The sequence below is a fragment of the Rhinolophus hipposideros genome (assembly GCF_964194185.1).
Source record: "Rhinolophus hipposideros genome assembly, chromosome: 21".
Taxonomy (NCBI): Eukaryota; Metazoa; Chordata; class Mammalia; order Chiroptera; family Rhinolophidae; genus Rhinolophus; species Rhinolophus hipposideros.
Window position 1 is genome coordinate 42,818,271 of NC_138067.1, and position 12,547 is coordinate 42,830,817.

A 12,547-nucleotide genomic window follows, 5' to 3' on the forward strand; every position below is an offset into this window, starting at 1 on the left:
GCTTTTGTTTTTAAGACTTTATCATTTAAAAAAAAGTAGAAGACATCAGAGAAGGGACGTAGGGGGAGAGGAGGGAGATGCGCTGGGAGGACAGAGGGAACCTCCCCAAATGTCGGATCCGGGTGACCCTCTTCCCCTGACAGCCCCAGCCCACCCCCAATTCCATCTCTGTCCTAGAGGTGGGGGCCCCCAGCCACCATCTTCTGGAGATCCAGGCCCTGGATCTCAGCTCGGGTTCTGGGCAGAGGTGAGGGCAGAAGTGGGGCACAGAGCCCGGAGGCCTTGTTTTTGTCCTTGAGAGACCCTCAAGTGGGCGCTCAGGCCCCCCATGTCCCAGTGGGGCCCCAGGGAGGTAGGCATTGAGTGGAAGGGCCATAGGAGGTGGGGTCCTGAAGCCAGAGGGCTAAGCGGGGACCAGAACCAGGTGTCACAGTCTGAAGCCTGGGGTCTGTGGAGGGGAGAGGAGAGGCCATGTCAGGAGGTAGGGAGGGTGTCTGGCTTCATGTCAGCCCTTCTCTGAAATCCCCACTAGCGAGACAGACTCAGAAAAAGGGAAACAGAAAGAGGGAGATGGAGAATCAGAACAAAAACGGAGGAGGGAGAGAGATAAATGAAAAAAGGAACAAGGAGACAGTGAAGACAAAGAAAGAGAGAAAGACAAGGAGAGAGAGTGAGACAGAGGGAGAGGCATGAAGAGAATCAGACATGGAGATGTGGAAAGAGAAACAGAACGAGGCATGCAGAGATAGACAAAACAGAGACGGAAATAAAGAGAGGGACAAGGAGGAAAAGGCAAGGGTGGGAGAGAGAAAACACAGCCTGCTGGGGGAGTAGGATTGGTCAGAGCAGAGCTGAGACCCCTACTGATCTGCCAGGATCTGAACAAACCCACCCATCTCTCCTTCCCAGGCTCGGGCAGTGTCCCTCCATGCCCAAGCCCTCTCACGTCTCCACTCATCTACTAGCCTTTCTGTTGGCCCTGAATTTCTTACTCACCCACCTGACTCACTAACAGCCCAGTCCAGTCCTCCCTCCCGTGTGTGTGTGTGTGTGTGTGTGTGTGTGTGTGTGTGTGTTGGGGGGAGGGTCTCAGCTGTGAGGTTTCTAAGTGTGCCAGGTCTTTGCATATGCTGTTCTCTCCTCTCCTGCCTCACTCTTCCTACTCTTCTGGTCTTGGTTCCAAATTCGCTTCCTCTAGGAAGTCCTCCCTGAACCTCTCAGCCTAGGTCTGATTCCCTGTCTGGGCTCCTCCGATTCCTGGGTTCCCTCCTCCCAGCCTTGCCTACTCTGGCTTGCTACTGTCTGAGATGGGTCTGTCTCCCCCACTGGACTGTGAGCCCCATTAGGGCAGGGCTGGGTTTTCGTGGTGATTACTGTGTCCCTAGCACCACCCAGCACAGGGCCAGGCACAGAATTGCTCAGGGAATGTGTGTTGAATGAATGAATGAATGAATGAATGAATGAATAGATGCTAAACTAAGAAGTTTGAACTTCATCCAGAGGGCACTAGGAAACCACAGAAGAGTTTTAAGTCAGGGAGAGTCAAGCAAGATCTAATCTGTGCTTTAGAAACTCCAGGCAACTTCTCAAACCCAGGCCTTTGCACAGGCTATTCCCTCTGCTTTTCTGAGCTGGGTGAACCTGCATAAGTGACCTCCTCTCTGAGCCTCAGTTTTCCATCTGTAAAATGAAAATAAGTTTCTCTCTCTTAGGGTTGTTGTGAAGACTAAACAAGATGATGTTATCAAGTCTTAAGAGCTGGAAGAGTAAAAAAAATGTACCCTATTACTTTGCCACCTCCACCCCCCACTTCTACCCAGTGGACTCCTATTCATCCTTCAATGCCCCACCCGGAAGCTACTTCCTCCATGAAGTCTTCCCTAATATCTCCTCTGAGCAAGCTGTTTTACTGTTTCAACTATTGTACTGGATTATTATTGGTTTCTGGTGTTCACTTCCTTCAAGTCCAGAATCTTCTCAAGAGCAGGACCCTACATAAGGCATGTCAGGGCATGGAGTGAGAGTTTAATATGTTTGGGAGTGTATGTATATTTGTATGTATGAATGGATGGATAAATCATCTTCCCATCAAACCTTGGAGAACCCTCAGTTCAGGGACCCATGCTGCCTCTGCTCTGGGTGGCCCATTATTGGAGTCCGGAGGTCTTACAAAGGTTTGAGAGCTGTACAGCTCCCAACCTAGCACCCCTCCACACTGGACACTCACACTTCTCCTGAATCCAGTCTCTATAGATAATGCCACTCTCCTTCTAAGTTCAAACTCATCCCCATTGGTCCTGGAAGACGAAAGAGGACAGTTAGTGGATCTTCACCAGACACTCCAATATGCACCTAAAGCCCTCCCAGCCCTTTCTTCCTCAGGGGATCAAAACAGACTAAGTCATAGTTTAAGAGGGTGCTGATCCTTTAAGAAAAAGCAGAGACTTCCAATAAGTGGGCAGAGCCTGGAAGAAGCAAATTGTGAGGAAAAGTTGGGCACTGAGAAATCTGCATTTGCATCAGCTCCCCTGTTATGCAAATGAGACACTATATTATTCATGAACTAAATCCCAGAAGGTGGAGCATCTTCACTGGGGCCTGGTGTCTTGGGGGTGTGGCTTAGTTAAGGGGTTAGGGCCTTACCTGGTGGCCTGACGGTCATGTGTGGCTGTGTCTCGGTGTAGCCCCCCATAGGCTGGCCCTCTGGGCTGAAGGCTGCACCCTGGCCTGCAAGGGGGGTTGAGGGGTAAAAGGTGAGCCCCAGGATGCCTGGGTCCGGGCTTTGACACTCCCCAGGGACACCAGGCCCTCTCTTCCCACCTGCTCCTGGTACCTGTGCGGTTGGATTGATCGATCATTGGTTGCACGATGCGTCTCCGTGCGTTAATGAACCTGGGAGGGGGTCATAGAAATGGAGGAGGGTGTGAAGAGGGAGTAAGAAAGAAGCAGAGATGAATACACAGAGAGATATCTGGGAAGAGAAGATGGGGCTGGGGAAAGAAGGCGCGAGGGGGAGGAGAGGGTCCGAGAGGCTTCATGGCCTCCTTCAGCACCGCGGACAGCGCCTGGGCTCCCCATGCAAGCCTCCAGCCCCTCACCAGTTGTTGACTTGCAGAATGGTGAGCCCCGTGTCCTGCGCCAGCTGTTTCTTCTGGTCCTCGGAGGGGTATGGGTGCTGTGGCCACCAGCAAGAGTCACCCTGCCTGCAGGGCTGCCATCTGATCCCCAAAGCCCGGCCCGCCCCAGTCTCCAAGGATGGAGAGCTCAGACTGGGGCAGGGGCCGGAAGAGCCACCTCATCTGAGCTTCTCCGTGCTCCCCCCGGGGCCCAACAGAGGGAAGCCAGCCAAGCTTTGAGCAATTACGCCTGCGCCTGCAGGTGCCCTCACCTCTGCCAGCAATTAGAGGCTAATTGGCCAGCCCTCATTCAGGGGAGACAGAGCTTGGGGACGGGGCTCCACTGCTGGGAAAGGAGGCAAAACCCAGCAGGGCCTCTTCTGAGTCTCTGTCAGGGCTCCTCTCTCCCTGTCCCAGTTTCTTTCTTTCTCTGTGTTTCTGTCCATCTCTGACTCAGTCTCTCCATGTCTCTTGCACTGATTCAATCCTCCCCATGTCTCTCCATCTCTCTGTTTCAGCCTCTCCTTGTCTCTCTTCCTGTCTTTTTCCCCCTCTCTCTTCATGAGGCAGTGTGGTGCAGTGGTTAAGGCATGCCTGCCTGTGTTTAAACCCACGTCTGGCTGTGAGACCTCTGGGTCTTACTCTGCTCATCTGCAGAACGGCGAAAACACAGCCCCACCCTCTCGGGGTATGTTTGGCTGGATGGTGGGTTAGTGAATGACTGATGTGTTGGTGAATAGATGGGCCAATGCAAAGATGAATGGGCAGGTGGGTTGGGAAAGAGTGAATGAGTCAAGAGCCTTAGCAGCACCTGGCACACAGGTAGCACTCAGGACGCTTTTTCTGGTCTTTCCCAATCTCCTTGAAATTCTCCCTGAATATTGCCCCTGCCTCAGTCTCCCATCTCTGGGACTCGGAGCCTGTCTCTGTGCAGCGTCCTTCTCCATCTCTCTCTGTGCCCATCCTGTTCCCCAAGCGCCAGGCTCTCACCGAGAGGTGCTGGAACAACCAGGCTCTCATGATGTTAGTGGCCACCTTGGGGAAGATGCCCCTTTTCTTGTTCCGCCGCCGCTCCTGGTCCAGCTCCTCGTCCTCTCCCCCAGAACTGGGAGAGGCCACACTTGTGTCCAGTCCATCTCCTGAGGGGGGAGACGCATGCTATGTTTCTGGACAGTGAGGCTGGGGCACCAGAGGGTCCCAGAACCCTCATCCAAGACACCATTCCACACCCCGGCTGTCCTTGCCCCCCTGGAAGCCCTACTTGCTGTCTGACTTCAATCCTCAGACTGATTCCCACACTTCCCCTCTCCCTCCGAAGGTTCTCACCTTGGTCACTGGAATTGTCCCCACTCTGGGAGGCCAGGCCCCCACTGGATGGACCCGGAGTCCCAAGTTGTATAGACCCGCCATCCTCATGGTCTCTAATCCATGTATTATTCTGGGAAACAAGAGCTGGAAGTCAGTACCAAGGCTTGGGGTACAATATTGCACAGTAGCTAAGACCATGGGCTCTGGAGCTGGAACTGTGTGGGAAGCCTACCCTTGCCTCTTCCTTTACTATAACCTTGGGCAAATCATTTTACCTCTCTGTGCCTCAGTTTCCTTAACTGGATAATGGAGGATAATAACGGTCCCCAGCTCAGCATGTGGAAAGGATTCAATGAGTTAATTTACATAAAGGTGCAGAGCAATCACTCAATAAAGATGGGTTTGTACAGATCCATGGTGCCTTATCTGAAATCTTTGAGGCTGGAGGTGTTTTAGAATTCAGAACTTTTCATGTTTTTAGACAGTAAGTCAGTGCACACCCTGAGTATTTCCTAACACCCCCAGCAGGGTCTGGGGCACAACCTCGTCATCAAGCTCATTAACATTTCTGCAGCAAAATGGATGAATATTTAACCGAGTGCAATAAACAAAGGCTATAAATAGCAGCCTCTCATTAGTTCAGGTCAGATTTTGCTGCCAGATGAGCTTGCACTAAACTTATGGGGGGGAAAAAAACTTTCAGTTTTTAGAGATTTGGGTGCCTCAGACCTGTAGACCAGGGAGTCCAGGACTGTGTTTTCTTTATCCAAACTCTGACACACCTTGAGGAGCTTGACAGTGTGTCGGGTTCACCCTCTGCCCCGCTCTGTGTCCCAGGAGGCCAACCCACCCGTACACACTGCACCAAGACTTCTTTGTCACTCGACTTAAGGTTCAGTTCAATGCTGGGAGGCAGATTGGGTGTGTGGGGGGTGGAAACGGCTGCCGGCTGTTCCTGAACCCTAAGGTACCCCACCTGCCCTAGCGATTGCCCTAGACCCTCCCATCTCTTCGTCAACTGTCCCTCCCCACCTGACCCATTGTGGGTACATCCTCTGCTGGGGCACAGCCCGAAGCACAGCCGCTCAAGGAAGTCTCCTCTGGCTCAGTAGGTCTGTGTGGAATTGCTGTTTGGAGTGTATTAGGGGTGGCTTATATGCAAACTGCAGTATCATTAGGGCTGAAGGCTTTTGAGTGCGCCTGTATGTATCACGGGTAGTTCTTCTGGGGTATCCGATCGGATGCTGTGGGTGAGCCCCCACCTTGGTGTACCTGACCCTGTCCTGAGACTGTCGTGTGGCATGCAGTGTGAGTGCCTGCATCTATGTCTGAAATGGCATGGTTGTCCCCGGAGAGGCGGTGTGGCTGTGTCGTGGTTGCTACATGGGTAGAACTGAGCTGCAGGGGGTTTCCAGCGTGGTCGTGTCGCTCTCTGAGATGACCACGTGGCTGTAGCTGCCTAGCGCAAAGCCACATTTTTTAAAGTTTGTGGCTGTAAGTCAAAGGGTGGGTTGTCCTATTGGTGAGACAGTGTGTGGTTGTCCTGCTTCCTGCACAAGCAGACGGGGGGCTCCGTGACTACATTGAGCGCTTGATTGTCAAGGGAATGAATTGGAAGCTGTGTGAATATCGAACATGGCTGTGCCTCTGAGGGAGTCATAAGCGATCGTCACACCCACAGGGCTCTTGCTGAGTGGGTGCATATGTGGGTTGTGGGCAGAGGGTCCTTGGGACCCACCTGTGACTGCAGCATGCAGCGTGCCTGCGTCTATGTACTTGGGGTGTGGACACGTGCCTGTATCTGGGAGCAGGTATTGTGTTGTATCATTGCTGGGTGTGTTGAGAGTTGGGCGTTACCCTCGTTGGGATCTGCATGGCGGGGCTGTCGTGTGATTGTCGATGAAGGTGTAGTCCAACTGTATCTGAGACTGGATGACTCTGGGCCGTGTGTGACTGTTGAGTGGCATGGGGGGTGTGCACACTTGCCATAGTCTAGTGGCGACATGGCATGTGTGCAAGTGTGCAGGCACTGTGCTCAGTCTGGGTCCGAGGAGCGCTGTATCTGATTTATTTATTTATGTGGGGGGATTGCCATCTGTGTGGCTGTTGTGTGGTTGGGGGATGTGTACCACACACACACGCTCCAGAATGATGCTGTCCCTGTCAGGCTGTGTGACCAATGCGACCGCTATGCAACTGGGAGGTGTCTGTTTAAGTATGTGGTGTAGGCTGACACGTGGCGGTGAGGGAGGATGGCCGCGACTGTGTAGTTCTGTGTGAACCTGTGTGTGTGTGGCCGAGCCTAGGAATGGTAACTGCAGGGGTGTGTGTGTGTGTGTGTGTGTGTGTGTGTGCGTGCACGCTGTTCTCCAGCCGGCTCCCTGCCTGGTAAGCTGCATAGTGGGTCCCCGCGGCCAGGCCGTCTCCGACTGGCTGCCCGACACTGTGCGGCGTCCGGGCGTGGCTGTGGGTGTGGGGGGAGGCCTGCTCCCCCTCCCGGGCCCACCTGGTCTTGGAGGCTCGGGCAGGAGGCCGGGTATTTCTCCAGGTCCTCCCTGCAGCCGCCGTCCCCATCCTCGATGACCAGGTCAATGGGCATCTTCCCCTTGAGGCAGGTGATGTAGCGGTGACAGAAGTTGTCGCACAGGTCGTGGACCTGGGGGGGCACCGGGGTACTGGGGGGGCCACCCGGGGGCCGAGGCTGGGGCCGTGGGTGGGGTGGCACTGCTGCTGCAACCCCAGGGGGGAGCGAGCCTGAGGGCCATGGAGGGGGAGGGGGAGGCGGGGGGAGCACGGGAGGGTGTGTGGGGGGACACTCACCTTCTCCAGCTCCAGCAGGTGGAAGCGCAGCACCTGAATGGCCTGTATCATCTGAAAACAAAGACAGGAAGGACAGAGGAGGGGAGCGAGCGACGGACAGGGAGGGAGGGAGACAGAGGAAGAGAGCGGGAGGGAGAGAAGGAAGAGGAGGAGGAGGGGAAAGGAGAGACCGGAAGAGACGGGATCAGAAAGAGGGCGACAGAATGACAAAGATAGAGAGACAGAGCAAAAAGAGAGACAAATACAAAGTGACAGAGGCAGAGAGAAAGAGAACAGAAACGGAATCCCAAAATTATGGGAAGAGAGAGAATTTGAGGGTCAGAGGCAAACAAAGAGAAGCAAGAGGGACAAGAAACAGAGAAGGATCCATCACGAGAGGAGAGAACGAGGGTAAGCTACAATAATAAGAATACCCCCTCTTTTGCCTGCTTGCCCTCTGCTCCATTTGCCACCCTTCACCTGCAAACTACATTTCCCAGAGTCCTTTGCCAAAGGGTTGGGCCAATAGGAAGCCCTGGCGGGAGCTGGAAAAAGAAGGAAAAGGCCAGGGTATTCCTCCTTCTCTCCTTCTCCTCTGCCTTTTCTTTCTCCCTTCCTCTCTCTGCTTTGCAGCTAAGTCCCTGCACTCATTTTGACGTGGGCTCTGTTCTCCTGATGGGACAGCTAAAGCTTATTGAATCCCCATTCTGTGCCAGGCATTGTTCTAAGCACTTGACCCTCATTAACTCATTAAATCCTCACAACAGCCCTAAAAGATAGAAATTACTACTAGCTACACTTTTCAGATAAGGAAACTGAGGCACAGGGAGATGGAACAACTTGTCCTGGTTCACAGAGCTAAGATGTGACAGAACTGGGATTCGAACTCAGGCCATTGGGTCTGTGTTCTCAAACTCTAGGCTATACTGCATTGCAAATGGGCTAGTTATCACTATCTGTGAACATGGGTCAGGTGGGCTCCTCTCTGCTCCCCCAACCAACCCCAAGGCTATGGAGGGCAGCACAGGGGACCCCCGTAGGGAAGGGAGTATTGTGGGGGGCCCAGGTCTCACCAGATTGTCCAGCTCTGGGTTGGAGGAGAAGAGGGGCCTCTCAGAGCGGACCTGGGAGGAAGAGAGAGGCCGGGGAGGGCACATCTTGTCTCCCGCCTGCCCTCCTCCCTGGTTCTTCTGGTGCATGGTGGATTGGGGTGCCCACCTGCTTAGCAAAGGCTGCGATGTCCTCATTGAAGGAATCGGAGGAGCAGACGTCACCACCCAGGGGTGTGCCCAGCCCAGCCCCGGCCCCATCACGGGGCGAGCAGGTGGCCAATTCACATTTCTCAAAGACCAGAGCCAGCAGTGGGAAGAGTGGGTGTCTAGAGGAAGCAGGAGAGGAGAGCATTCATGAGGGGAAGGCAGGGGTCTGCGAAGTACAGAGCAACTGGGAGGGGGACAGGAGACCCCGAGGGAGGAGATGGAGAGACAGAGTAAGAAAGACTCAGAGGAAGAGTAAAAGGTCCAGAGAGACCAAGACACACACACAGAGGCCTGCATTCTTAGACCATGGAGCCCGGGGCCCTGTCCCACTCACCCGTATATTTCATCCTTCTCCCTCTTCAGGCCATCACTGTCCAAGCCTGGGGGTGGGGGCTGGGGAGGCCGGCGGGGGCCGTAGGGCCCGGAGGCTCTCGGTGTCGGAGGCATTGCCTCCGAGAAGCCAGCCAGGGCTGCAGTGCCGTCCACGATGCCTGGGTAGTGGGGCAGCTCATCGTACTGAGGGGAGGCAAGAGGGGGAGAGTCCCAGGGAAGCATCATCACCACCCTCCCTGATGCTGGGACCCACCCTTGTGTTCCCCAAGTATCTGAACCCTATCCCCTTAAGCCCCCCAATGTCCCATGGAGCTGTGGGGTGGGACAGAGGGCCCTGTTGCACGGCCTTCTCTTGCACCCCTGAACTGTGACAAATGTCCCGTCAGAGATTCCTGATGTATAGGCAGGAGGGTCCAGAGAAGAGAGATGGACCCAGGTCTCAGGTGTGTGGGTCAGGATGGGGGGTCGGGGGGGGGGGCAGGAATCAGCTGGCTGGTAACTGCCAGTGCTTCACAGAATGAAGGGAGGAAGGAGGGGAGAGAGTCATAAAGGGAGATTCAGAGAAGAGACAGGGGAGCAGAGAGAGAGTGAGATGGTGAAAAATGGAAAGAAAGGCAAAGAGACAGAGACAGGAGATTAAGAGAGATGTAAAGAGACAGAGGGGAAGAGTAGAGGGGGAGACAGAGAAGATACAGGAAAAGAGGCAAAGAGAGACCGAAGAGAGCGTGACACTTCCCATGAAAGCAGTGCGTTGTTTGTACACAAATGTCCGCACACAGGCCACTTCAGTTTCATTTCGGTTGTCAAATATGCACGTCTGAGCGTGACTTAACTTATCACACCCCACTCACCACGGGAGTCCACCACACACACGCACACGCACACAGAGCCAAACGCAGGCATAGGAATGAATGCATGAGGCACTTAGCACAGTGCCTGGCACACACTCAGTGCACTCCTGTTAAATGAAAGTATGACCCTGCACAACAGCACGAGTCCCCTTGTGCAAACAGCCCCCAACAGAAACCATGGGCCTCGGGGCGAGATTTCTACGTCTGGTCATCAAAGAAGCACATAAGGGGGGGGGGGGACCTGGCAGCCGGGGCGGGGCTGAAATAACCCAGGTCGGACCCTTTCCTTAGCGATAACGACACTGAGGCTTAAAGAAGCAAAGGGACTTAAGAAGGAGAAGCAAACGAGTCCCTGCTACCCTCCGTCTCTGCACTGACGGCTGTCCTGTGTGTCTTTCCTTCTCTCCCCCTTCACTTCCTCTTCTCCTAACTTCTCCTGAGCCCAGAAGTTGCTTCCAGTTGCTCCCCGCTGTTCCTCGCACGTCCGAGGTGTGCGGCCAGTGCTCACCCCCTGCCAGGTTCGCCCCCGCCCCAGGTGCCTTCTCAGCTCCAGGCCCGTCTCCGCCGATCTGGCCCGTCTCCAGGACATAAAGGAGAGGTGAGGGGGGCCCTGCCTGCGAGACCACCTCTCCCAGCGCCGTCCCCACCCTGACCACTCGGAGGCCTCGGAACAAAAGTAGAGCAGGGAGGACTGGAGGGGAGCAGAAAAGGAAGTGGGGGTAGGATAAAGGGCCTGAGGTGGAGGGGGAGACGCAGAGAGGGGGAGATGGACGGACAGAGTGGGGGGAGACCGAGGGGCAGAGACGGGGGGCAGACAGAGGTGGTGGCGAGGGTGGGATGGGCTGATGGGGCCAGAGCGCGGGGAGGGGGCGAGCCGGAGGGATGGGGAGGCGGAGACGGGCTAGGGCACAGGGGTGCCCGCCCTCAGACCTACCCTCCGGGCCATGGGCTGATGCCGGCGGCAGTTTCTGGGTCCCTCCAGGGCCTGGCCGGCCGGGAGGGCGCAGCCAGGGGCAGCGGCCCCAAACAGCCCGCGGTGCCGACGCCAGGGGGTGGGGCAGGAGGCTGGGTGCCCGGCCCCCCCACCCCCGCCGTCGTCAGTGGCAGGCGCGGGGCAGCGCGGAGGCTGAGAGCATGGACCCCCCAGTCTCCTCCCCCTGCGGGGGTCACAGCTGGGGGCTCATGCCGAGGGAGGGGGCGAGAAGGCGGGGAGGGTCGCCCCAGGCCCCCTCCCCGGGGGCCCCAGTCCCTCCCCGGGTCCTGGGAGGACAGAACCGGCCCGAGACAAACAGATCAAGAAACGGGCGGGAGTGGGGGTCGGGGGAGAGGGGTTGGCCCGGCCGGGGGCGGCGGGGGCGGCGGGGCTCCCCGCGCGGGTGCGGGGTCCCGGCGTGGGCGGCCCGCAGGGATGCTGGCGGCTCTGGCTCTCCCTCTCCCCGCGCCCGGTCTCTCCCTCTCTCTGTGGTCACATCCGGAAGTTCCACGGCGGAGATGCTTAACCCGCTGTCCGCCGGCGGCGCGGGCGGCGGGCGGGGCGGGAGCGTGCGGAGCCCCCGCCCCCATCTCCCCTTCCAGGGTGGGGGCCGCAGCAGCTTTCCCCAGCTGCTTTGTACCTGAGCCTCCCCGCTCTCGTCTCTCACGTTTCCCACCCCTCCTGCCTCCCTCTTTCCTATCGCCCCCCCCACCTCAGGTCTTCTCTGCCTCCCCCGTCTCGGCCGCCGCCACAGGTCTCTGTCCCCCTTTTCTCCGTTCTCTCCACCCTTCCTGGTCTTTCTCTCCATCTCCCTGGTTTCCTTCTATGTCTTCAAGTGCTGTCTCCCCCTCCCGCCATTTCTTTCTCTCGGTGTCTCTTCCTCTCTCATCTCTGCCCCACACGTCCCTGCTCCTCTGTCTCTCTCACCACCCATGTCCCACAGGCCCTCTCTTCAGTCGGTCGTCCCCTCACCCTCTCTCTGTTCTCTGTGAGACAGATCAGGGGAGAGAACCAGAGGCTGTAAGTAACCGAACCCCCATATTTTAGTTCTCTTCTTGCTCTGCACCCTCTGCCCCCTAGAAAATATCACTCTGTTCCTCTGCCTGTTTTTGACCCCTGCCTTTTAGAATGGCCTTCGTTTCCAAAACAGGGCGAATGACGTGGCTGGCTACAAAGATGTTGGAGAGATCGTCCACAGCTTTCGTGTGATTCCTGGAGGAGGCTGGGACCCAGACAGCCTTTGAAACTGTTCTAATGAGGTAAAGAAGATTGTGCAACACAAACTTACCCCAGCACCTTCTATGTGCCAGGTGATATTCTGGGGAGACAGCAGTGAGGGAAAGACAAACTACCTAGCCTCATGGTGGTCACGTTCTATTGAGGATGAGGTGGGGGAGAGAGACCAGTCAAGTAAATACATGCGTAAGTACAAAATAATGCCTGGAGGAGATAAGTGCTCAGAAACAAAGCAGAGTAAGGACAGGGAGAAGGATGTGTATAAGCTGGACAGGGAAAACCCTCAGAAGAGGTGACATCCGAGCAGAGGCCTGAAGAAGGCGAGGGCGCCACGTGGATTTCTGGGAGAAGATCATCCCAGGCCGGGGAACCGGCAAGATGCAAATGCCCTGGGGCAGGAATGTGCCTGGTGTGTTCTAGCAATGGTGAGGGCAAGGCCCAGAAGCCGGCTTTTTCTACATTAGGGTCTTTCTCTGATACCCTCGGATTCCTGGGGAAGGGGAAGGGGGAGGGTGTGCAAATGGCTGTTGGGACTCCTTGTGAACTCCCTACAATTGCATGGTGAATTGTGGCCTGGTGGTTACATATTTTTTCCCTAGGGAGATGGCGCACAGTTTTCATCTTATTTTTTCAAAAGGATTCTTGACACCCCTCCCCCCAAAAGTTATAAAC

The 12,547-nt window shown here is 55.8% G+C and overlaps 1 protein-coding gene across 2 annotated transcripts; it reads right to left on the bottom strand.

The window, feature by feature from the left end:
• MEIS3 (Meis homeobox 3) lies at window positions 1–11,129 on the bottom strand. 2 transcript variants are annotated; one of them, XM_081030864.1, is made up of 13 exons: window positions 10,601–11,129; window positions 8,817–8,998; window positions 8,442–8,601; window positions 8,297–8,347; window positions 7,245–7,295; window positions 6,931–7,029; window positions 4,443–4,554; window positions 4,107–4,255; window positions 3,099–3,175; window positions 2,834–2,892; window positions 2,644–2,727; window positions 2,228–2,297; window positions 1–448 (listed from the first exon to the last, which is right to left on the bottom strand). In XM_081030864.1, exons 1-12 carry the CDS (start codon window positions 10,610–10,612, stop codon window positions 2,248–2,250), a joined length of 1,086 nt encoding a protein of 361 aa, XP_080886990.1. In that variant the 5' UTR covers window positions 10,613–11,129; the 3' UTR covers window positions 1–448; window positions 2,228–2,247. The 2 variants fall into 2 exon arrangements, with proteins under 2 accessions (XP_080886990.1, XP_080886989.1); XM_081030863.1 differs by having other exon boundaries at window positions 6,931–7,080; window positions 10,601–10,748.
• Between the last annotated feature and the right edge of the window lie 1,418 nt (window positions 11,130–12,547).

Bases quoted from the DNA above. Each gene is read 5' to 3' on its own strand.
- MEIS3 (XM_081030863.1), bottom strand. The intron at 8,348-8,441 runs GTGGGCACCCCA...TCTTCCTCCCAG, and splicing joins TCGCAGCCTTTGCTAAGCAG to GTCCGCTCTGAGAGGCCCCT. The intron at 7,081-7,244 runs GTGAGTGTCCCC...GTGCCCCCCCAG, and splicing joins ACCTGCTGGAGCTGGAGAAG to GTCCACGACCTGTGCGACAA.